At 38.0% G+C, this 23,945-nt stretch overlaps 5 protein-coding genes across 5 annotated transcripts; 2 read left to right on the top strand and 3 right to left on the bottom strand.

Annotated features, from left to right (window-relative positions):
* Positions 1–820: 820 nt before the first annotated feature.
* On the bottom strand, positions 821–10,153 carry VPS13 (membrane morphogenesis protein VPS13; the record flags this gene model as incomplete). The annotated part of the gene is made up of 1 exon (XM_071050600.1): positions 821–10,153. The coding sequence occupies one exon, from the start codon at positions 10,151–10,153 to the stop codon at positions 821–823; it is 9,333 nt and encodes a 3,110-aa protein (XP_070908390.1).
* Positions 10,154–10,938: 785 nt separating this feature from the next.
* Positions 10,939–11,586, top strand: SEC22 (SNAP receptor SEC22; the record flags this gene model as incomplete). Its single annotated transcript, XM_071050601.1, has 1 exon — positions 10,939–11,586. The coding sequence occupies one exon, from the start codon at positions 10,939–10,941 to the stop codon at positions 11,584–11,586; it is 648 nt and encodes a 215-aa protein (XP_070908391.1).
* A 516-nt stretch (positions 11,587–12,102) lies between these two features.
* Positions 12,103–13,161, top strand: DCS1 (5'-(N(7)-methyl 5'-triphosphoguanosine)-(mRNA) diphosphatase; the record flags this gene model as incomplete). The annotated part of the gene is made up of 1 exon (XM_071050602.1): positions 12,103–13,161. The coding sequence occupies one exon, from the start codon at positions 12,103–12,105 to the stop codon at positions 13,159–13,161; it is 1,059 nt and encodes a 352-aa protein (XP_070908392.1).
* A 285-nt stretch (positions 13,162–13,446) lies between these two features.
* Positions 13,447–16,905, bottom strand: YCS4 (condensin subunit YCS4; the record flags this gene model as incomplete). Its single annotated transcript, XM_071050603.1, has 1 exon — positions 13,447–16,905. One exon carries the CDS (start codon positions 16,903–16,905, stop codon positions 13,447–13,449), a length of 3,459 nt encoding a protein of 1,152 aa, XP_070908393.1.
* A 1,369-nt stretch (positions 16,906–18,274) lies between these two features.
* On the bottom strand, positions 18,275–23,188 carry RNJ42_00434 (uncharacterized protein; the record flags this gene model as incomplete). The annotated part of the gene is made up of 1 exon (XM_071050604.1): positions 18,275–23,188. One exon carries the CDS (start codon positions 23,186–23,188, stop codon positions 18,275–18,277), a length of 4,914 nt encoding a protein of 1,637 aa, XP_070908394.1.
* Positions 23,189–23,945: the final 757 nt, after the last annotated feature.

Here is a 23,945-nt window from a genome sequence, read left to right on the forward strand (position 1 = left end):
TCTATGCTCTCAAGGTGAATATAATAAACAGAACCTCAGTTTATAGTAAGAGAGTATATAGTATGTACACTTACTGTTCTTTCAATCAACCCTTGGTTTTGTATCTTCCGTTTAAAGAGTAAACCTATTTATTCAGATATTTTTATGTGTTTGGCAAATTGAAAATTCAAACAGGTGAAAGAAACAATTCAGAACAGCAAATACCTTTAAACTAATCCTTTTTATAAATGTGAACTTTTTTCACTACCGGAATTCCCAAGTCACATACACATGAAATATCCCATCGCCATTCATAGAAAAACTACAGCAGCATTTATGAAATCCCCATATAGCCAAACACCGGACAAAACCAACATGAGTTATTTTGGGCATCCGGAAAGAGAGAGAGAGGATACGAAAACATGGGAAAGCTTCCTTCTGTTCACTCGGCCAATCATTGAAGAGTTAATTACTTTCTCAGCTCCACATCCCCTTAAACACAGTAGTTAGGCATCGGGACTCGTCCAATCAGCGTTCGCAGGAATCCTTACTTTTTCTTCTGGCCCCCGTCTCTCCCCCTCCCACTATAACGTCACTTCCGGTGATCCGATGTTCCTGATTCAGCGAGTTACGTCAGGGTAAATATTTATTTTTGCGGTAAATCGGTGTCGCTTTGGGACACCCAAGAGAAATCGAATAAAAACACTGCAAGGCAATTCGTTAAGTAAGAGGCCCCTGTCTACGCAGCTATTGTCGCTGCATTTTTTTGTTCTTATGCCCTCACAATCTAATTAGCATTATTTTTTGTTAATTAATTTTACTTTCTTCTTCGTTATATATCCTACAACACGGCCTCACAGTATTGGTTGTATTTCTTGACTGCAATGGCTATATTCCTATAGACTTTTCTTCTCTGAGCCGAATCTGTGATTGGTATAAAGTATTCGGACTGGCTCTTTAGCTTAATGTGGATCCCTCCACGCTCGAGGACTATTCCTTGGATCTGAGGATATTCAGTAGTCCACATAATGGACAGTTCTTTTATGTTGATCTCGCAAATTCTTTGCATAGAGACAATCACAACTAATTCATTACCCGGTAGTAGTACATGTACCAAATATTCGTCATCTACAAATTCACCACCGTTAACTGTCTTTAGCCAATATTGTCCTAAGGAACTGTCTTCATCGTAATGTGTAATTATCTGGTCATTACCAATAAACCGTGGCAATCTCACCCTTGTAGCCATTTGTAAAGCCAGCATTTCACTTGTAGAAGAACTTACTCTTTGACTTAAATTGTTGGTAAGATCCAGAAAACCAATAACAGTTTTAGTTGGCAAACCTAATAAGCCACGACCAAGTCCTTTCACAAGTCCTGCTGCACCCTCCTTTTGTGCACCCTTATAAGGATCTAAAGCGATACCTGTAAAACCACTTCCAATTGTAGCAGCAAAAGATTGCGCAGAGTTTGCAAAGACATTCCGACCGTTCTTGTTCAACCTTTGTTGCATTCTACGAGTAGCCTGGAATTCACTTCCTTGTGTAATGGACAGCCCCTTTGCTAAAGAACCGGTGAAACGAGCCATACTATCTGAAATACCATATACAGTTTTCTTTGCGAAGCTCGCACCACCGCGAGCTATTTGAACACCAATCTCTTTTGGACTATCATTCATCATATAGCCAAGATATGGTTCATAAAATAAATCAACTACACCTGAACTAATGGTATTGAACAAACCCACAGGATTACCGAAGCAATCAGCTGATCCTAATATCTTATGTACCTGATAAAATATCTGTTGGCCATAATGCATTTTCATCGAATTCACCAACATCGGTAACGGAACTCTGACATTATCCATCAGTAAAGAATTTAATTTAATTGGTGCATCATTGATGTTACCAAGAGTCATGGACAACATATGGACATAATACATAGCACCATTATTTTTTTCTACTGAGACTTCCTCGTTATTCTCTTCAATTTTATCTGACCTAGCAAAAGAGAAATGTAACAGAGTAGGTTGAACATGTAAAACCTCAAAGAAGATATCATCTTCAGTCATTAAATCTTCGAACTCCGGTAATTTGACGTATTCCATATTTGGAATTTCGGCAGGTACATTCCATGGAGCGCCTGGAAATCTCAGGAATTCGAAAAATGAATACATAAAATCCTCATCTAACTGGATCGATAATTCTTGCATTAACACTGTAACATGCTTATAGTATGGAATACCATGCGTGTCATCCTTCACTTTGGACACAGAACCAGAAATAATTGGATGATTATCAAGTTCTTCTTGTGATTTAACAACAGCTGTTGGATAAATAATATTTTGTGTTGAGGCAGTGAATAGTTGATTGTCAACTTGGAACCATTTTATTTTCCAGCTAAATGTCTTATAAAGATCAGATTCATTGTACCTTAGTTCAATTCCTTGTAGATTGAAATACATAATCTCTTTCATCTGTGCATTGATGAGTGAAATACCAATACCAGCAAAAGAAAGAACTACCCTGGTTTGCATGTTTTCTTCATCTTCTTCAGATACAAACGCATCTCCAGAGCCATTTAATGAGGCAGAAGAAAGATTTTTCTTGCTTCTTATCTTGTACAAACTAACTTCTGGGTTATAATTTGTAATCAATAGAGCCTGAGTTGGACCGTCAGCAACCACATTAAGATCTACTAAACCTGCCTTTTCGTTCTCCTCTCTTCCTGGTAGTCGCATAGGTTTCAAGTTACCAATTCCGGCCATATCGATCTCTCTTTTTCTATTTCTGGATGTAATGATGATTTTCTTTTGTTTCGCTGAAGGATAATCCCAAGAATATGGCATAACGCTCATAGGAGGAATACGGTAATACAGTGGTTTATATTCCATGGCGTCATAATTCTCATCATCCTCATCATAAATTTCATCTATAATTCTTGGGTCTCTTTGATAAAATACAAATTCATAGTCGCTGAAATTCCTTATAGAATATGGCCAATGATTACCGCCATCTTTTATAACTATGAAAAGCGTGGCTTTTTCCAGAAGAATGTTAATTTTTAACAAAACATGACTCGAACCCTTTTGTAAAACTTTCAGATAGGTGGAACCAACTTCATTCACATAAAATGGTGACGACCACTCGGAATCGATCCCTAAGAATTTGATAATAAGTTGTTTGTTGACAATGTTACTCAATTTATATAAAGGTTTTGATTCGTTAGTGGCAATTTTTGTTGAGTTAATAGACCCAGTCTCACATATTTCTATATCCTGACCAAATTCGTTTCTTATAATATACCTTGGAGCAATCTCGACTATTTTTGACATCATATATGGCCCCGTTCCTTCTGTAACATGGATACCCATATCAAATTCTTGTTCCTTATTTTGGATGGGTGCTATAGCATCAAATGATTGACCCAGAGCATCAAATGATATTGGTGTACACCAATCACTCTCTCTGAATTTAATTTGAGCTTTATTATTTTTCTCTGCAGGGTTTTCAAAAGAAAACAGAGTAGGTCTACTATATCTTCCATTCTCATCCTCTAAAATTTTAGACTTTGCAATATTTAATAAATCACCTTTAAAGAATAGATCACGGTCAGTTTTATTGAAGATAATATAAGGAGCATATATTTTGATTATCTGAGATCTTGTCTTTCCTAAATTCTGATAGTGCAAGCTTAAACGCATTTTTTGGCCTCCTTCTAAAGCAACCTGAACGGTTTTTTCTGAAGTCAAGGAGCTATTAGATGGGGTATTTATTATCGCAGGCTTCGATAGACCATCGTTGTCAATTAATGGAATTAATCTTAACAGTATGAAATTTCTTAATGAAACGTCATGAATCGCAACACTTTGCTCTTTTTTCAAATATCTGTAACCACCTCTGGCATCCTTCTTTTCGTATAATAGAAAGTTCATATCGTAAGGTAAACAGTTCTCTACAATTAGTGAAGGTGAGATTACAATGGTCATCTTCGGATAAATTTTTGATAGAGGTTCGTCTTCATTAAATAAACCTGTAACTTCGAAGTTGAACTCCGGCACAGAATCGTCAGGAGATAAACAAACAATTGAGTCAGGCCCATCCAAAAGATATTTCCAAAATATATCCTGTACAGGCCAATCATATCCTTCTTCTGTGTTAGGTTTAAATCTGAGTTTTGAGTCGTAACAATATTCTACAGGAACTGATTTTTTTTGGTTTGGTTCAAATACAAATTCTACTATTTCTTTCTCAGTGTTTGTGACGGGAATAACCTGCATAATAAGAGGAGTTCTTGTAATATTTTCCACCACTAAGGCAGAACGGAAGGTAACAGTTTTAACATTATCTTCCCCACATACGCATTCAGTTACGATACGACTATGCACACCATTTACAGCAGGCTTTAAGATATGCATATTTTCTCCCTCGTCCGTAGCATTGACTTTCAAAATAGATTTGTACTTGTCATCAGCTACTGCAACACATAATATAGAATTGATATTATCTGTGCTTAGTCTTTCTCTTACAGTCTGCCACTCTTCAAACTCCCATGGTAAAGATGTGTACGATTCCAGTTTAGTCAGAGACTTCCTTTCATCTATATTCTCAGTAGCTATCCAGATATTCAAATCTAGTCCAGTTTCATTCACAAGTTTATAAGGCTTTTGGTAACCTCTTGGTTTTAACGTTAGATCTCCTGTCAAAGATTTTGGAATATTAGCCAGCATTGATAGCGATCTAGTTGATAAAGTAACTTCTGTTAAGTTATTACTATCCATATTCAATTGATATGTCATCTGCTTGCCTTGTTTCTTCATGAACGATGCCCCCATCGCTGTATTCTCTATAAATGGTTCCCAACATGACCTCGAATAATTGAAGATATTGACGAAAGTTTCGGTTTTCAGGTTTGCAATAAAATCATTCGACCAGTTATTAGCTGTGATTAACAATGATGTTGCATTCATGTCTAATACCGGCATTTCATGAACATCACCGATTAGAATCAACCTTAACCCACCAAAATCTGCAGTCATATTCTCAATATTATTACTAGGTTGTACCAATCTACTACAGACCTCATTATTCTTATGGGAATCGTCATCGGTTACATTACTCAATAAACTTGGAACATACTTTGATAGTTTCTTTTCAAACTCCTTTGAAAAGGCACCTGCTCTATCTTCATCTTTATCTTGGTTGGAAATATCATCTCCATTAGATTGATCTTGAAGGAAAGCAGTGGCTTTTTTGAAAATTAGCATAGCAAGTCTAATATCTCTTAAAGAAATACGCATTAGTAACGGTTGAACAGATAACTGCACATTTGTGACTAATCTTTCTATTGTTGACTCTCGTTTATCGATTGTCAATGTTGTAGAAAAGTCATCCAGTAGTCTTACCTTGTCATTATTGTTTGCAGACATGTGTGTTAGAAATACATTCACATTATTAGTTGCCAAAGTAATGATATTTTGATCAGTAAGTAATATTTGTCCTATATTGAATACAACAGCCTCGGTCTCGGGATCAGAAGGATCAGCTAATAAAATGAAAGCAGTATCGACGATATTTACAGAATATTCAAATTTTTCAGAATTATCCAGATCTTTTTTCGATGATTCTTCTTCAAGTGTTTCAGGTTCGACATTGTTATCAATAATTTCAGTTATGACTTCATTGTTTGAAGAATTAATTCCTTGTAGGAATTTTTTAAGTGCAAATAAGAAGTCCATAGCAATGATTACATGGGGACTGTTGATATTCGTGGATACGTTTGTTATAGTGCATCTTTCAAGCTTGGATTTCTTTATTTTTGCCACAAATTGATAGTCAGTGTCGTCTGTCTTTGGAATTAGTTCAGAGAACTGATTATCAGTATCTGATCTTTTATCTGTAACGGTAAAAGCTGAAATATGCGCCTCCCCTTCCATTGTACCATCATATCTAAGTTTAAACGAACAACCCATATCTTGTAGGCCAAACTCCGCAATCTGAAATGTAGTGTTAGCTTTTTGTTGGTCAGACTCACCAAATAATCCCAAGGAAATAGATGGACTATTAAACACAAAATCAACTCTAATTGCATTTGGATCTGTTCCACATGTCTCTGATAGTGGAGTTTGTTCCTTTGAAGAAATTGGACTTTCAGGCGCTGTTATAGATGTCGATGAGAATGCCATGTAATACAACTCATCTTCATCTGGTACATCTATTGTGAAGGAGTTGGATACTATGCTCCACGTTTCCAAGATATATCTTAATTGTCTATCTGAAATCATTACTGAAGTTGGATTGAAATCACTGATGACCTGGAATGTTGGCTTCTCTGCTATTGTAGCTGGAGTATTAATTACATTAAATAAGAGTGACATACCACTAACAATATCAGAAGTTAAGCTGTTGATCTGTGAAATGATTTTAGTTTCTCTCAGTCCTAGTTTAATGTGGTTAACTTTACTGCCTTTCTCATCTCCCGAGAAAGAGTTCTGGGCAAAAAATTCACCCAGGAATATTTGTATCTGATCAACATGTGAAGTGTCACCAACAATAAACTTCGGGAAATTAAGTAGAGGTGATTTTATTAATATATCCAGCTTCATATTGTTAACGGTCTCGATCGAAGGTGCTTGATTGTAAGCAGCTTGTCTAGCTGAATCAAAGAGAGCCTTCATTCTCTGGAATTTCCATAAATAATTGATAATTCTGTTAATTGGAGATTCAACAAAATTGATAACCATAGACCCAGTTGTGTATTTTAATATTGAGTCAAAATTATTGGTGTTTGTAGTACTATCAAATGTTTCGTAAGATAATTCTAAGAGCTCATTATCATCCATAGAAATTATTTTTCTGAAAGGTGATTCTCTATCTAACAATTCAGAAGTTTCATCAGTCAACTCTAAGCCACCCATTCTCATGTCAAATTTCCATTTTTCAGGTAGCATTACAAACCTTAAGTCAGCTGCACTCAATACTAAAGTTGCTATCTTTAGCGAGTCATCATTGAGGATAATATTCATACCATCCATGTTGATTGTCATATCAATCACTTGTGGTGCATCTTCGTTATCTTCATTGTTATGCCTCAATGCATCTGCTGGTGCTGCTGGTGCATTCGGGTCAGTGAATGTCATCATCATAAAATTCATTAATGTTAACAAAGATCTTGGAGTCAAAACTAGTTGTAGTCTTTTCATATCCATGATAACCTTTTGATCATAAAGTTCGATTAAAGAATCTGAATAAGAAACTATTCTTTGTTTTCTATTGTACTTCAGAGAAAACAAATCAGAATTCTTTGATGAATCAGAAAGTTCAGATGCCACCAGATATTTGAATTCTTCATTGGGACTTGAAATAAAATCTTCCATGGTCAAGGAGTGGATTTGAATATTGACGTCCATGTCTTTTGCCCTCTTTAAGAATTCAAATTGGAATTTTTCACCTTTAATATCAACAAGCTTAGTACAACTCATATCCTCAGTATTGTTACATTTGGAGATAGAAATCTTAGCAGTATCTATGTCAAAACGAACATCTAAGAAATTCTGTTCCAGTTCAGCTTGAGATAATTTAGATAGAGTCTCTAGTGTTTCAGCAAGTTGTTTCTGTTGTTGGTTGAAAAACTCTCTATTGTCTACCAATTGCTCAGTTAAGGATTCATCATCGTCACTAACATCTAATGATGAAGGAATACATTTTTGCAGTATTTCGATAGCTGTTTTATATTGGGAGTCATTGAATGCAAAATTTATAACTGGAAGATGGCCAAAGAACTTGAACCTTGGTAATCTATAGGCTTTGGGAACTATCAACATGTCTAATGTTATTGTTAGTTTCAGTTTTTCTAAGACACTGAAGTTCTCCTGACTTGACCTATCTCTTAAGCTTCCTAATGTATCCTGAATATTTGGTCCCACTAAAATTTGTGTATCTTGTAAGTCTAGTTGGTATCTATCAAACATCAATCTGTTTTTCTCATTTGGATTTATGCTATCGTAATCCTCGGGGCTCATTTCAATGATTTCCTTGATTTTATCCTTTGGGATGACATCACTGGTAACAGAAATATGACCTGCATCAATCACGGCACAAGGTGTATCCCAAGCATGGGTATGAAGTGGCAGAATAATCAATGGTGCTTGTAAATCAAGCGATAAATTAACCGTCTTATGGTCTTCCAGGATGGATTCTATACCCATTCTAGAATAAGTGGTCCAACCTTCCACTGTAGCTTCTGCGGCTGTTATAATTGCATCCAAAGTTTCTTTATGTTCAGCGGGCATGCTGAAAAACTTAATAACCTCAGATATAAAATGCACATGGTAAAAAATGGTCATACCATTTAGTTTAATATCCAGTTTGGAATCTGATATGCCATCTAGTGGGTTGCTCTCATAGAGCAGACTTAGCAAAGAGTCCTTATTTTCAACATCATCTTCAATGGCAGTCTTGTGTAAATCTCTACCACTAATAATATGTTTATACATGCTATCTGGCGAGCCATCCTCAATTCTAAATTCGGATAAAGAAAACTGGCCAAGATAGGAGTCACTTCTTTGCAAAAATTGTAATTCACAACCTTCGAAAACCACTTCACCAAGAATATTGTCTTCTTTGCTTCTCCTCATGACAAAGGAACCCCTATTAAGTATACTCTTAAACTTCATTGTAACTCTGTCGCGTGGTATTATCACATTCTCAAAGTCATCATCTTTATTCTCATCAAATTCAATAGCATCGTATAATTCTTTTCTTTGTTCGTCAGTCAAGGTTAAATCATCTGCAGGGGCACTCTTACCACCCCACCAGGAGGAAATCCAACTACCTCCTTTTTTAGTTTCTGTATTCTGACCATTTCTAGAGTTGCTTCTGCTGTTCTCAAGATATTGCCGTCTAGCAACAGTTCTGAATAGAATAATTTGTTCGTAGGTTAGTTCTCTAGTTAATGTATCAAGTCGTTCCTCATCTTCAATATTGGCAAGAGATGTCTGCAAGTTTGGTTGTTTAAGCTTTTGTACCCAAAGATCAATATATTCTCTTCTTTGATCACACACTCTTTTAATGTGATCCCAGGTCCACATTTCACTTTTCTTTGCTAGTTGTTCCTGTACCACAGCAGTGACGTATTTGAACCAACGAAGTGGGTCCTGATCAACAGTAACAGTAGGTCTATCTATTTGTGCAGCTTTTTTCTTTGATTTTGAAGTGATATTAGATAATGTGTATAAGAAATCACTGTATTCAGAGTCGTCTATTCCTACAGTAAACTCATCAAATACGACTTCGAGATCGGCATGAGGTTGTTCATCGGTTGATCCTTTCTTATTTAAGCTTAGATGACCTTCACCAGTAATTGGTTTTAATAGATACTGGTGATTAGGGTTCTCTTCTGAGTTAACCCCCGCGATATTTCTCTTCAATTCTGAGAGTAACTCTGTGTAATGTGGATCAAAATGATCGGAGGTCTCGTCTAAGTAATCCTGCAAGAAGACTGAGTTTGTATTCCAGTAGCAGCACAGACTATCCATCTTAAACAATTTGTGTGTGATGGGTTGTGCGATCTCTATAAATTTGGGGGTCCAGTTCTCATCTGTTGAAACAGCGGACAATTCTCTCAATGTTATCCCTAGGGAGCAAGGATATTTGGAGAACAAACAATCTTTATCCTCGTACCTGATATGAATGTTCTTTATCGTGATCTGCAAATTATCTATAACTTTAGTCATCAGCGACTGCATGAAAGATGCATTCTTACTGTCGTCACCACCACCATTATTGTTCTTGTTCAAGGACATACGTGCCTGGTTAGCCAATTCCCATTCGGCTAGCTGGTGTAATTTATACCGAAGCTCCCGTTCCAATTCTTCCTTGGCAGTTACACTATAGATATCTCTAGGAGAGCAGAGTAAGAAACAGTCCTCGATGATAATCTTGACCGGGTTGTTCTTTAGGGATGACCACGGCACAACAAGCGCCAGATCATTAAGAACACCGAACTTCACATCTAAGGGCAAGTTAAGACTATCTAGACAGTCCTGTCTCAACTTCAGATTCCGTAACTTCACATCACCACTCCAGATCCCTACATTCAACTGTGCAGGATCGAAATTCTCAACATAAGACCCTAACACCCTATTGAGTAATGAAGCAGCCAATGACTCCAACATTTCTTTTTTATTTCTTTGGTACTTTCTTGTGGAGGTTTTGATAAGAATTGTTTTACTTTAAAAAAAAAAAAGCCAAGAACCGTATTTTTTAGACGCCGAGCTCTTTATATATGAATTTTTTTTTATATACCAGATCTTAAAAAAAAAAAAGAGCCCCTTCCCTTTATTACACACACTAAACGAAATTTTCTTAAATTTTAATTTTTTTTTTTGTTTCCACTTGGCTTTCTGTGTGGAAAAGCGACGGCGGCTAAATTCCCCCTCTCTCCCCCTCCCCTCTCCCCCAACGCCTCTCCCTCTTCAATTCATCCGGGTAAGACACAGATTCTTCATTACCCTGATGTACTGTTACTCTTACTTTGGGATGTACTGTTTTATCCACGGAAGAGGTTACCCTGACTACTACCCAGATGTGTTGTTACCCGGCTTTATGTGTTACCCTGCTATGCTCCATTTATCCCGGGTAACCATCTATCCATCAAAGCAGGGTAACAGTACATCAGGGTAACAGTACATCAGGGTAACAGCAAAGCAGGGTAACAATACATCAGGGTAACAACATTTCAGGGTAACAGTACATCAGGGTAAGCATCTAAGAAAAATTTAGTTTATTCAAGGCTTCAGTGCTATTTTAAAGCTGGGAGAGCGCTCGGTTAAAAACTCAACAGATCATCATATCCTGGTAGTTTTAGTAGTTTATTATTATTAAGTTTATTATTAAAACACCTTAATACTATCTAGAAACCAATATAGAAAGAAAAAAATAAAGAAAAAAAGTTGTCGAGATGATTAAATCTACTGTGATATATAGGGATGATGGGCTTCCGTTGTGCAGTTCTGTTGATGATGACATTAATGATCTTTCGTTGAATGAGCAGAAGAAGAAGATTAAGATGGTGGTTTCGAGGATGACACCACAGTCGGCTAATGAGGCCACGTTAGAGTCTCGTGAGTGTGAAGTACACTACATCAGACAGAACCAGGTGATCTATTTTGTCGTTTGCGAGACCGGGTACCCTAGAAACTTGGCCTTTTCATACTTGAGCGATGTTGCTGTTGAGTTCCAGCATTCATATTCTAATGAATTGGGTAAACCCACGGTAAGGCCCTATGCTTTTGCCAGTTTTGATACTTTTCTACAACGGACTAAGAAAGCTTACAGCGACAAGAAGGTTCAGGATAACTTGGACCAATTGAACCAGGAGTTAGTTGGTGTGAAACAAATCATGTCTAAGAACATTGAGGACCTGTTGTACAGAGGTGATTCGCTGGAGAAGATGGATGATATGAGTAATTCTCTAAAGATGTCCAGTAGAAAGTACAGAAAATCAGCTCAAAAGATCAACTTTGATCTATTGATATCTCAGTATGCCCCTATAGTAATGCTAGCATTCTTTGTGGTATTCTTAATCTGGTATATGTTCTTAAGATAACAAAAAAGAAAAGTAAGTAACGGAAATTCATAACAATATATAAATGTATATTATATTAAATTATGTATTAAAACAATATATGATAACTATTTTTTTTTCCCCCCTCAAAAACAATACTTTCACAATTAGGTAATTACCAATGGTTGTAATAAATAATTTATATTCTATTTATATGGGTAATATCGTAATACCGTAATATAATAATATTATAATCCTATAGTTAATAATATAACATTATTATATCATAATTTACGACCTATAATAATAAATTTTTAAAGGGAGGGCCCTCAAGGGAGGGAAGAGCCCCTCGGTTGCTGGGAAGGGGTTTTTATAAGCCTAAGGGAGGGAACTTTGATATTAAAATATATAATGAGTCCAACCTATTACTATAATACAGCCAAGTTAGAGGTTTTGTATTTGTTTGGTGTAACACTCTCACTGGATAAAAGTATCGATCTGAGAAGCAAAGTATACTAATAAACATCGGTAAAAGAGACAATAAAGGGAAAGGTAAAAATGGGTGAATTTTCTAGTGATAGCGAGGATTTTGCAACTTTAATTGATAAGTTTCAGTTTGTGAAGGTTTTGGATTCGAATCCCCAGACTAAAGTTATCTCTTTGTTGGGTACCATTGAGGGTAAGGATGCAATTATCACTGCGGAGAAGACGCATTTTGTTTTTGATGAAACTGTACACAGGAGAGGCAGTGATGAGGATAGTAAGCCAATATTCTACCATTGCGAAGGAGAATATTCTTGTGTTAATGGTATTGAGGAGTTGAAACAGATTACGAATAATGATATCTACTATTGGGGGTTGTCTGTTCTCAGGCAGAATATTGAGTACAATCCTACTGCGAAATTGAATTTGATCTGGCCAGCTACGCCTGTTCATGTTAAAAAATATGAACAACAGAACTTTCACTTAGTTAAGGAGACTCCTGAGGCTTACAAGAATATTGTTGAGCCATACATTAAAGAAATGCATAATAAAGGGAGACTCGCTTGGGTTAATAATATTCTTTACGGAGATGCTGAGGCTGATCGTGTGGTATACAAGGATTACAAAGAAGACAATAAAAAAGACAGTTTTATTATCTTGCCTGATATGAAGTGGGACGGTAACAATTTAGAATCTTTGTATTTAGTTGCCATAACTTATAGGAATGATATTTCTTCACTAAGAGACTTAAAAATGAGTGACAGAGACTGGTTGAAGAACATCTATAATAAGATCAGAACTATTGTTCCAGCTTGCTATAATTATGCCGTTCATCCGGATGAGTTGAGAGTGTTTGTCCATTACCAACCTTCGTATTACCACTTCCACATTCACATCGTCAATATCAAGCATCCCGGTCTAGGAAATGGTATCTCTACTGGTAAGGCTATACTTTTAGATGAGGTTATCGATATGCTGCAGTATTTGGGACCAGAAGGTTATATGAACAAAACAATTACCTACGTTATTGGTGAGAACCACGATCTCTGGAAAAGAGGTCTTGATAAAGAAGTCTCAAAAGAACTAAATAAAGAAGGTGTTCCTAAATTACCAAACATTGTTGAAGGATTCTAATTGACTATTTTTATGGAATTGTTCTTTAGGGCAAATCCTTTGGACTATACCCACGATAAACTTATAATCTTTGATGAGAATGTAGATGTTGAATATTATGTCCATTATTTAGCTTCGTATTAGAAAAAAAATTTATATTTGGAAAAAAAAAATATAATAGATGAATAAGTGATAATTTCTATGAATGCATACATAAACAATGACAAATTAATAAATGATATATATAAGAGTAGTGATTAAAATACTATAATATAATGCATGTATTGTAAATGGGCATCCCAGGATTCATTCTTTTGATACAACCATTTTAAAGCCAGCTTCTAAAATGGGTGGAACTCTATCATCCTTATAAGGTAAGGTATTTAGAACAAAAACTATATCATCCCACTGCTCTTGTGTTTCACATTTCGTTAGTCTGCCTAGTAATTTATCAATTAATTGCTTCTGGTGTCTTTCCTTTTCGATAAAAGTCAATAAGAATTTCATGATTTTTTTGAAAGAATCATGGGTTAATTCCTTATCAGAGGAAAGGTTGCTGAATATATCGATAAAACTATTATAGACGGCATTATCTTTCGTGGCTAACTCGGAAAAGAACAATCTACTCATATCACTGATACTTTGATCTGGATTTATTAAACACTTTGCCATTTCTCCTAGTTGGCCCTTGACCTTGACCTGGCCTGCTAAAATTAGAAACGTTACAGTCATTAAGCATGTCCTTTCGACCATCAAATTGTCATCGTGCAACCTACGATATAAGAAACCAGTATTTTCATCGATTAAGTTATTAAAACAAACAGCCATATCCCCAAGCCCAAGTACAGCATTTGATCTAATTACAGGATCGGTAGATTTTTCCATCACTGTTATCAATAACGGTAAACTTCGTTCACAATATTTCGAAGATAAGCACATTAGCTTCTCAAGGCACAATGCAGCACTCCTCTGGAGCATCGTATCTTGAAATCGAGCTGTGTTTGACACAATTTCCTCAACGATGGGACAAAATTTACCAAACAGGGAATTAGGTGCAAACAGAAGTTCATTTTCCTTAACATAATTGATAGCATCAGCAAAATCATCCTCATTAGTACCTCCTATCATTTCTAGCTCATTGTCCTTGCTTACATCTGTGATATCGGCTGTGGCATTAGGATCAACTTGTTCATTATCTAGTGTCTTACCTTGGCCAGACTTCGATTCTCTCTCGATTTTGCGTCTTTTAAATTCTGCTTCACATCTTTCTAAATATACTAGTGTCTTGATTGCTACTTGACCAACAATAAATAATAATTCGCTTAAGGAGTCAGTCCTTGATATTCCAGAAGAAGTGAAATGAGAATTTTCGTCCTCTGGTTTCCCAAATGTCATCATAGTTTTTTCTTTTATCAGATCAGCACATATTATGTCTGGTTTAGATGAAATATTGAATAATGCATTGATTGCGTTTTCACACATTGAAAAATAGTGTGGATTAGTAGTGGCAGCAATGATATGTTCCCCAAGTTTCTGCTCAGCAGCTTTCTCGTGTTCCTCGTCTAAAATACTTTTTATCATTACACTCTTTTTAGGGACAATGCGACCTAAAGCTATGCATGAATATTTACACAGAATTAGGTCATCAAAACCGGCTTTTCCTAGTCCAATATTCAATATTGAGTCCAGTCCTTTCAAAACTATATCATTATTAACAACTGCAATCATCCCTAATATAATAATTGCACCATGTATCTGATCTTTAGAAAAAGGTTTGACCATACCAGTTTCTGTGCTAGTAGCGCTATTATAAATGGCCCACAGTGTGTTAATAACAGGTTCATTTATCAAATTTGTCTCGTACATCATTCCTAACAATTGCTCTAAAGAGGTCAAATCTGATACAGATGCACCACAAGTTAATTGAATTAGGTTTTTAGCTATAAATAAGGATTTTTCTTTGACACTAAGTTCATCTGGTGTCGTCAAAAATAGTTGTTGGTAGCAAGTAATCAAGTGGCTAGCAACACCAGTTCCTTCATCCGAGTTACCCTTCATCCACACTAAATGTAACATTTTTTTAATACCTTTACTGCTACACTCAAGTCCAAAAGCATCTGTTAATACGATGAAATCCATACCTTCCAATACCTCATTTCTATTTCTCGAGAATAGAAGCCCGGATGTATGATCAACTGCTTGATGTAAAAGCTCTATAAAGTCTATCGCCTCTTTATAATATAGTACCATTAGTTTTAACTTCATGACGGTATCAGTTTTTCCAGTAGCCGTCTGTTCTGCTTCTTCTTCAATTTTTTCTAGATTAATTTCTTCATCTGGATAACCCTGTGTATGTGTCACTGAGTCTTCAATCTGATTATTCACATTTGATTCAACATATTTCTTCATGTTTTGCTCAGTTATAGACTGGTATTTTTTCCAGGCGCTAAGTTTTAGCTGAGTACCATGGAATGCTCTAAATGGGTGTGTTAATAACAGCTTTGATAGTAATTTTATTGCATTTCTCCTAACCAGAGAAGATCTATCTTCTAATGACCTCACAGCTAGTTTCGTAAATTCCAATCGTTCTTTTCTGAACTTAACTTTCAGATCACATATTTTAACACATCCTTGAATAGCTTTGGTCCTCACATAAGGATTAGAGTCTTGAAATCGTTCTTGTAGAAGTTCGATAAGTACGGAAATCTGCTGTTGATAGTGTTCCAAAAAAGACGGTTCTTTCGCTAGATTGACAACAATATTGCCACATGCCTCTACCACTGAACACCGTAAAGTTATAGAACTATTATTCAAAAGCTGGATAACTAGAGACATCTGACGTAACATGATATTTGGTGATAATTCAGACAACTTGATCAGAAAATTCGAAATTGCTTTTGGTCCGTTTGTATCTTTGGCACTGAACACTCGTGTACTAATTTCCTTTAGTAAGTCCTCTGTTAGTTGTGGGAAGTTGTATTCTTCATCTAGCAACTGCAGTAGTTCCGCGTTGAAATTAGATAAATGAATGAAATAAGTCAGGTTGGTCATAATAGAGTTTTGAGCAATACGTATTTGGCCATGATTTTTCACGGACAATGCTAGCACCCTCTGAATAAACATTTTTAATGATGGTAACTTTAGAATTGCCTCTGCTTCTAGTAAAACATTTAGTGGTTTTACAAATAGTCCGATAAAAAGATCTCTTTCAGGTGTTGTTTGAAATATTCTCGATAAATTCGTATCTAATAGTTTCAATGTAGGTTCGAGCAAACTTTCTATTTGATTACAACTACTCCTAAATTGATCAGCAGCTGCTTTGTTTCCTCCCCCACTTTTTCTTGAGGGATTGGACGACCTTGTTGCTGCATCATGAACGTTCAGTTGTAAGAATGTGAGTAAGACATGTATGAGGTAACCATATTCTTCTAATTGTCTTCTCCATTGCGGTATCAAAGAATTTACTTCGTTATAATCCGCATTAGATGATAATTGAGCTCTAATATCTTGCACCATATTATTTAGAGAGGACCCTACTAAATAAACGAGCTGTTTCTGTAACTTTGCCTGTAAATGCATAAAACCATGACAAAGCTCTATCAAAGAGTCTAATGTTTCGGGATCAGCATCTATCTGTTCTGGTGATACTGCTAGCCTATCTGTAACCACATTCAATTCACCATTGGCATTATTTACAGCACCATATGACTCCTTATCACTGGTCTGAAATTGAGTACACGCTTCTGCTAAATTAAATTCTGACATTATTTGGTCCTAGCCAATTTTATAAGTCTTTTGTTGTTTTATTCAGTTATTGTATTCAGGTTTTTAAATGCTTAAAAATTTGTTACAGAGTAAAAGGACTAGAAACAGAAGCAAAAAAAAAACAAAGACAGTTATAAATTAATAACGGTAGCTTTATATTTAGAAACAGAGATTTACTCTAGATAATACTATAATAATGTATAATTCTATTTGGTGAGAAATGATTCGGCATCGCATTCTTATTTCTACAATTAATTAAGTATGAAAAAAAAAATATATAAACAGAAATAATAATAGCATTGTCCTTCAAGAAAGTGTTGATCCAATATCTTCTACTCTACGGCATTTTCACTGAGTAAACACAGAGAAATTTTTTTTTAAAAACACGAAAAAAATTAAATTGAATGATTTCGCCCAGGATCGAACTGGGGACGTTCTGCGTGTTAAGCAGATGCCATAACCAACTAGACCACGAAACCATATTAACTTAATGATGTTTTATGAAAGTTCTTATATAGATATATTATTGTTTCCATTGACACCTTTTGTTATAGTGGGTATTGGTTGAATAGAATTTTTTTGTATAAATTAGGTAAGGAGGTTCATACGACTAATGCAGGAACGATATATGCCCTATGAAAATTACATATCACCTAAAATAATTCTTATTATATTTCTAGCTATTGCTCTAATCGTATCATTGATATGTTGATTTTATTTTTAAAGTTAATTACAAAAGTATTAGAATCAGAATACGTATCCAATTAATAAGCCATTTTAGTATAGTGGTTAGTACACATCGTTGTGGCCGATGAAACCCTGGTTCGATTCTAGGAAATGGCATCTTTTTTTTTCTTAATTGAAGCTTTTGACGTCGTCAAAAGTTGATTTATGCAGGATAAGCTCATCGACTGCATGTATTTATATATCTATGATAAATGTTGTTTTACTTTATGCTTATTAAATTATATTAAACTATTACTGATTCTTCCAACACTAAGTTCGACGAAATATAATCCACTTGAATAAACATTATTTTTTTTATATTTTTTATATTTTGTTTGTCTTTCGAACGGGATGTGGATTTTGGTTAATTATAAGACATATTAAACATGTACTTCCATTTTTTACACATCTCTTCCAAATATTGGTTCATACGTAAACAAGTTATCCACTGATAACTTTGCTAAATTTGTATGGGAACCAGCTTTGGTCAAAATCAACGCCTTAAGCAGTGCAACTGAAGCCACTAATCTAATTCTATCCGTCGACGAACATAATAAATAATATATTATTAATTAATATTGTATTATATTTCTAGATATATTACAGTTCCTTTATTACAACTTTAGTATCTTAGATTTACTTATCAAATTAGGGTTATTAACATAATTGCTACAGCAAACCACGCGTGGTTGGTAGTTATCGAGCCGCTGGCTTTGTACTGGATACTATTCAAAGTTTGGTGCGAAGCAGAGGCCGTGTGTTGAGCATTCGAAATGGCACTTAGAGTTGCCGTAGGGGCCGATAATATGCCTGTAGAATGTGAAACAGGAGATCCGAAGTTGGAACCGACACCAGAGGCACCAGAGTTAGAGCCGGCACCAGAGGCACCAGAGGCACCAGAGTTAGAACCGGCACCAGAGGCACCAGAGTTAGAACCGGCACCAGAGGCACCAGAGTTAGAACCGACACCAGAGGCACCAGAGTTGGAACCAGAGGCAGAGACACCAGAGTTGGAACCGGAGTTGGAACCGGAGCCAGAGGCACCAGAGCTAGAACCGGAGTTGGAACCGGAGCCAGAGGCACCAGTGTAAGAACCGCTAGTTGGCTTTGCACCGTTAATCAATGTATATACAGAACTTCCAGTATGTGTTTTTCCATCAGCGCCAACAGTTGGACAGTACGACACAACAATTGTTTCAATGGTGCCATCCTTAGTCACAGTGGCTGTAGTTGCAGATGGTTCCGTGTAGATATCACTATCACATATCGTGTATTTACTTGTGCTAGTGTGAGTTTTACCGTCAGAACCGACTATAGGACAGTAAGTTACCACGATAGTTTCAGTAGTATCGTTCACGGTAACAGTGGTAGTTGTGGCAGGTGGCTGAGAGAAAGAATCAGTAACGGTAGAACTGTTGCTAAAGGAGACTATCCCCTTGGAGTTTTCACTCAGAGTGTACGTAGTAGCACCGGTATGTGTCTTGCCGTCAGAGCCAACAGTTGGGAAGAATGAGATCACATCCGTCTCAGTAGTGCTGCTTTTAGTTACCAGTGTAGTAGATGGTGATGGTTGTGAGAATTTCTCACTTTCAGTGGAACTAGAAGCATTTGTATCAGACATTACGAAACTTGTGTAGACTGGGTCAGAATCAACCATAGCTTTGGTCAGCTCGGTCCAGGTAGTAGTTGCAATATGTCCGTCGCTGTCAGTATATCCTGATGCAATAATTACCTCATGGATAGTTTGGTTGTCTGAAACAAAATCAGTTTCCAAAATTGTGGTAGCTGGTAGTGGAGTGACTGAACCTGATATCGAAGACGTGTTGTCAATAATCGTGTACGTAATAGACCCAGTGTGTGTCTTGCCGTCAGAGCCAACAGTTGGGAAGAACGAGATCACATCCGTCTCAGTAGTGCTGTCCTTGGTGACCACAGCAGTGGACTCGGCTGGTTGAGAGTAGGTGTCGGAGTCGACCAAGGTGTATGTAGTGGAACCAGTGTGTGTCTTGCCGTCAGAGCCGACTGTTGGGAAGAACGAGATCACATCCGTCTCGGTAGTGCTGTCCTTGGTGACGAATGCTGTAGTTTCAGGAGGTTGAGAGTAGGTGTCGGAGTCGACCAAGGTGTATGTAGTGGAACCAGTGTGTGTCTTGCCGTCAGAGCCGACTGTTGGGAAGAACGAGATCACATCCGTCTCAGTAGTGCTGTCCTTGGTGACCACAGCAGTGGACTCGGCTGGTTGAGAGTAGGTGTCGGAGTCGACCAAGGTGTATGTAGTGGAACCAGTGTGTGTCTTGCCGTCAGAGCCGACTGTTGGGAAGAACGAGATCACATCCGTCTCGGTAGTGCTGTCCTTGGTGACGAATGCTGTAGTTTCAGGAGGTTGAGAGTAGGTGTCGGAGTCGACCAAGGTGTATGTAGTGGAACCAGTGTGTGTCTTGCCGTCAGAGCCGACTGTTGGGAAGAACGAGATCACATCCGTCTCGGTAGTGCTGTCCTTGGTGACGAATGCTGTAGTTTCAGGAGGTTGAGAGTAGGTGTCGGAGTCGACCAAGGTGTATGTAGTGGAACCAGTGTGTGTCTTGCCGTCAGAGCCGACTGTTGGGAAGAACGAGATCACATCCGTCTCAGTAGTGCTGTCCTTGGTGACCACAGCAGTGGACTCGGCTGGTTGAGAGTAGGTGTCGGAGTCGACCAAGGTGTATGTAGTGGAACCAGTGTGTGTCTTGCCGTCAGAGCCGACTGTTGGGAAGAACGAGATCACATCCGTCTCGGTAGTGCTGTCCTTGGTGACGAATGCTGTAGTTTCAGGAGGTTGAGAGTAGGTGTCGGAGTCGACCAAGGTGTATGTAGTGGAACCAGTGTGTGTCTTGCCGTCAGAGCCGACTGTTGGGAAGAACGAGATCACATCCGTCTCGGTAGTGCTGTCCTTGGTGACGAATGCTGTAGTTTCAGGAGGTTGAGAGTAGGTGTCGGAGTCGACCAAGGTGTATGTAGTGGAACCAGTGTGTGTCTTGCCGTCAGAGCCGACTGTTGGGAAGAACGAGATCACATCCGTCTCAGTAGTGCTGTCCTTGGTGACCACAGCAGTGGACTCGGCTGGTTGAGAGTAGGTGTCGGAGTCGACCAAGGTGTATGTAGTGGAACCAGTGTGTGTCTTGCCGTCAGAGCCGACTGTTGGGAAGAACGAGATCACATCCGTCTCGGTAGTGCTGTCCTTGGTGACGAATGCTGTAGTTTCAGGAGGTTGAGAGTAGGTGTCGGAGTCGACCAAGGTGTATGTAGTGGAACCAGTGTGTGTCTTGCCGTCAGAGCCGACTGTTGGGAAGAACGAGATCACATCCGTCTCAGTAGTGCTGTCCTTGGTGACGAATGCTGTAGTTTCAGGAGGTTGAGAGTAGGTGTCGGAGTCGACCAAGGTGTATGTAGTGGAACCAGTGTGTGTCTTGCCGTCAGAGCCGACTGTTGGGAAGAACGAGATCACATCCGTCTCAGTAGTGCTGTCCTTGGTGACCACAGCAGTGGACTCGGCTGGTTGAGAGTAGGTGTCGGAGTCGACCAAGGTGTATGTAGTGGAACCAGTGTGTGTCTTGCCGTCAGAGCCGACTGTTGGGAAGAACGAGATCACATCCGTCTCGGTAGTGCTGTCCTTGGTGACCACAGCAGTGGACTCGGCTGGTTGAGAGTAGGTGTCGGAGTCGACCAAGGTGTATGTAGTGGAACCAGTGTGTGTCTTGCCGTCAGAGCCGACTGTTGGGAAGAACGAGATCACATCCGTCTCGGTAGTGCTGTCCTTGGTGACGAATGCTGTAGTTTCAGGAGGTTGAGAGTAGGTGTCGGAGTCGACCAAGGTGTATGTAGTGGAACCAGTGTGTGTCTTGCCGTCAGAGCCGACTGTTGGGAAGAACGAGATCACATCCGTCTCAGTAGTGCTGTCCTTGGTGACCACAGCAGTGGACTCGGCTGGTTGAGAGTAGGTGTCGGAGTCGACCAAGGTGTATGTAGTGGAACCAGTGTGTGTCTTGCCGTCAGAGCCGACTGTTGGGAAGAACGAGATCACATCCGTCTCGGTAGTGCTGTCCTTGGTGACCACAGCAGTGGACTCGGCTGGTTGAGAGTAGGTGTCGGAGTCGACCAAGGTGTATGTAGTGGAACCAGTGTGTGTCTTGCCGTCAGAGCCGACTGTTGGGAAGAACGAGATCACATCCGTCTCGGTAGTGCTGTCCTTGGTGACGAATGCTGTAGTTTCAGGAGGTTGAGAGTAGGTGTCGGAGTCGACCAAGGTGTATGTAGTGGAACCAGTGTGTGTCTTGCCGTCAGAGCCGACTGTTGGGAAGAACGAGATCACATCCGTCTCAGTAGTGCTGTCCTTGGTGACGAATGCTGTAGTTTCAGGAGGTTGAGAGTAGGTGTCGGAGTCGACCAAGGTGTATGTAGTGGAACCAGTGTGTGTCTTGCCGTCAGAGCCGACTGTTGGGAAGAACGAGATCACATCCGTCTCAGTAGTGCTGTCCTTGGTGACGAATGCTGTAGTTTCAGGTGGTTGAGAATATACATCATTTGTGACATTCACAAATCTCACACCATAGACAACAGTGTCTGTACCATTTCTGTCTACCGTTAAAGGCTCAACAATGAAATTATTTTCTGTATAAAGAGGGGGATTCTTATTTGCATTTGCGATATGAAAAGAGAACACGTTATTAGCTGTTTTGACAGACAACGTACCAATTTCATCATTGAATATTACACCTCCTGATGGTGTATAGCTAATTGACTCAATTCTATTGGGAAATGCAACATAACTATTGTTGATACTGTCATAATCACCGAGGTGATAATATTGTTGTTGATCAGGAACGGCATCGTTGATAACAAGAACATTTGGCTTATCCACTGGTTCTAAATAATTTATGTAATTAGAACCACTTGGACTAGAAATTTTACCATTTAGCCACACAACACTGTTTTGTGGGGTTAATGCCCAGTCAAGATCTAAATAACCGGGCTGAATCACGCTTCCTTCAATATAAACGTTAGAGTTAAGAGCTAATAATTTATAAATAGTAAGCACACTTCTTTCAGAATACGTGACATATTTCATATCGTACCATTGGTTATCATTAGATTTAAAGTTAACAATATCATAGTAAGCGGTACTATTAGCACCTGGTTGTGATTTACCATAGAAAGTACCACCTCTAGATCCATAAGCATCACCAGTCATAATAATAGTCAGAGGGCCAGGGGATGCTGCGTTAGTGATACCCATAGCAGTACCACAATAGATTTCACCACCGTGATAGGTGAAATCTAACTTTTTGTTTGGAACGTTAGCTGAAACAACGAAGTAGGAAGGTAGATTTATGCTCCCATCAATCTCCACAGTCTCAACATCAGGCCCTAAACTAATACCCCAATAATAACCAGGACCGGTAGTAGAGTTGATATCTCCTTTGTGTAGATAAGTTGGTTCGTCATAATAGATACCATAACCAGATTGGGCTTGAGTGAGGCCAAAAAGTCCTGCAACAATTACAGACTTTAAACCTCTCATGTTTTATTGATACTTAAAATTATTTTTTTTTTTGCCTTTCTGATTCCTGTTTAACGGTATTGATATCTTAATAATATTAAGACTCATGACTCCAATGTAAAACAAATATATATGTGAGAAAGATTAAGTTTATATATATATTATAATTTCTTTTTGCAATATTATCACTTTTGATTATAGAGTAAAGAGAAAAGGTTAAAACGTCTTTGCAAATGGTGTACACTGTTACACTAATATGAGCGGGTATATTGTTGATAATAAAGTGCAACCGATCATTACATCGGTCAGAGGTCATGAAATGACAGAACAGGAACAGGAATGTCCATATTTGTCTTGTTTAGGGAGCAGGGATTCGCATAAACCCTGATAACTGCAGATGTAACTCTCAACTACCAATTATGGAAGTCCTCCATAAAATATCTAATGCTCTTGTTAAAATGTTATTTGCACTTCACATCTTCGATAGTTGAATGAAAATAAAGTGGCTCGATATTTTTTACTGTAAAAAAATAATAATCACCGCAGGGACACTCATAAAAAGAAAAATGTGAGGAAAAGTGGTTTATTAAAGGATCTGCAACGGCTCAACTGTCTTAACAGGCCGTAGGGAATACTCTACGGTTAATGTTTGTTAATATTATTAATCTATTGCTTCATCTTCTCGAAGTGTAGGAGATCCCGCGAAAATCCTGTAAAGAACGCAGTAGTTACATATTGCCTTATCTAATTCAATTTTAGGTACTGATATTTGTGGTCT

This window comes from Nakaseomyces bracarensis, assembly GCF_045282275.1.
Source record: "Nakaseomyces bracarensis strain CBM3 chromosome Unknown Scaff3_0, whole genome shotgun sequence".
In the NCBI taxonomy this organism is placed as follows: Eukaryota; Fungi; Ascomycota; class Saccharomycetes; order Saccharomycetales; family Saccharomycetaceae; genus Nakaseomyces; species Nakaseomyces bracarensis.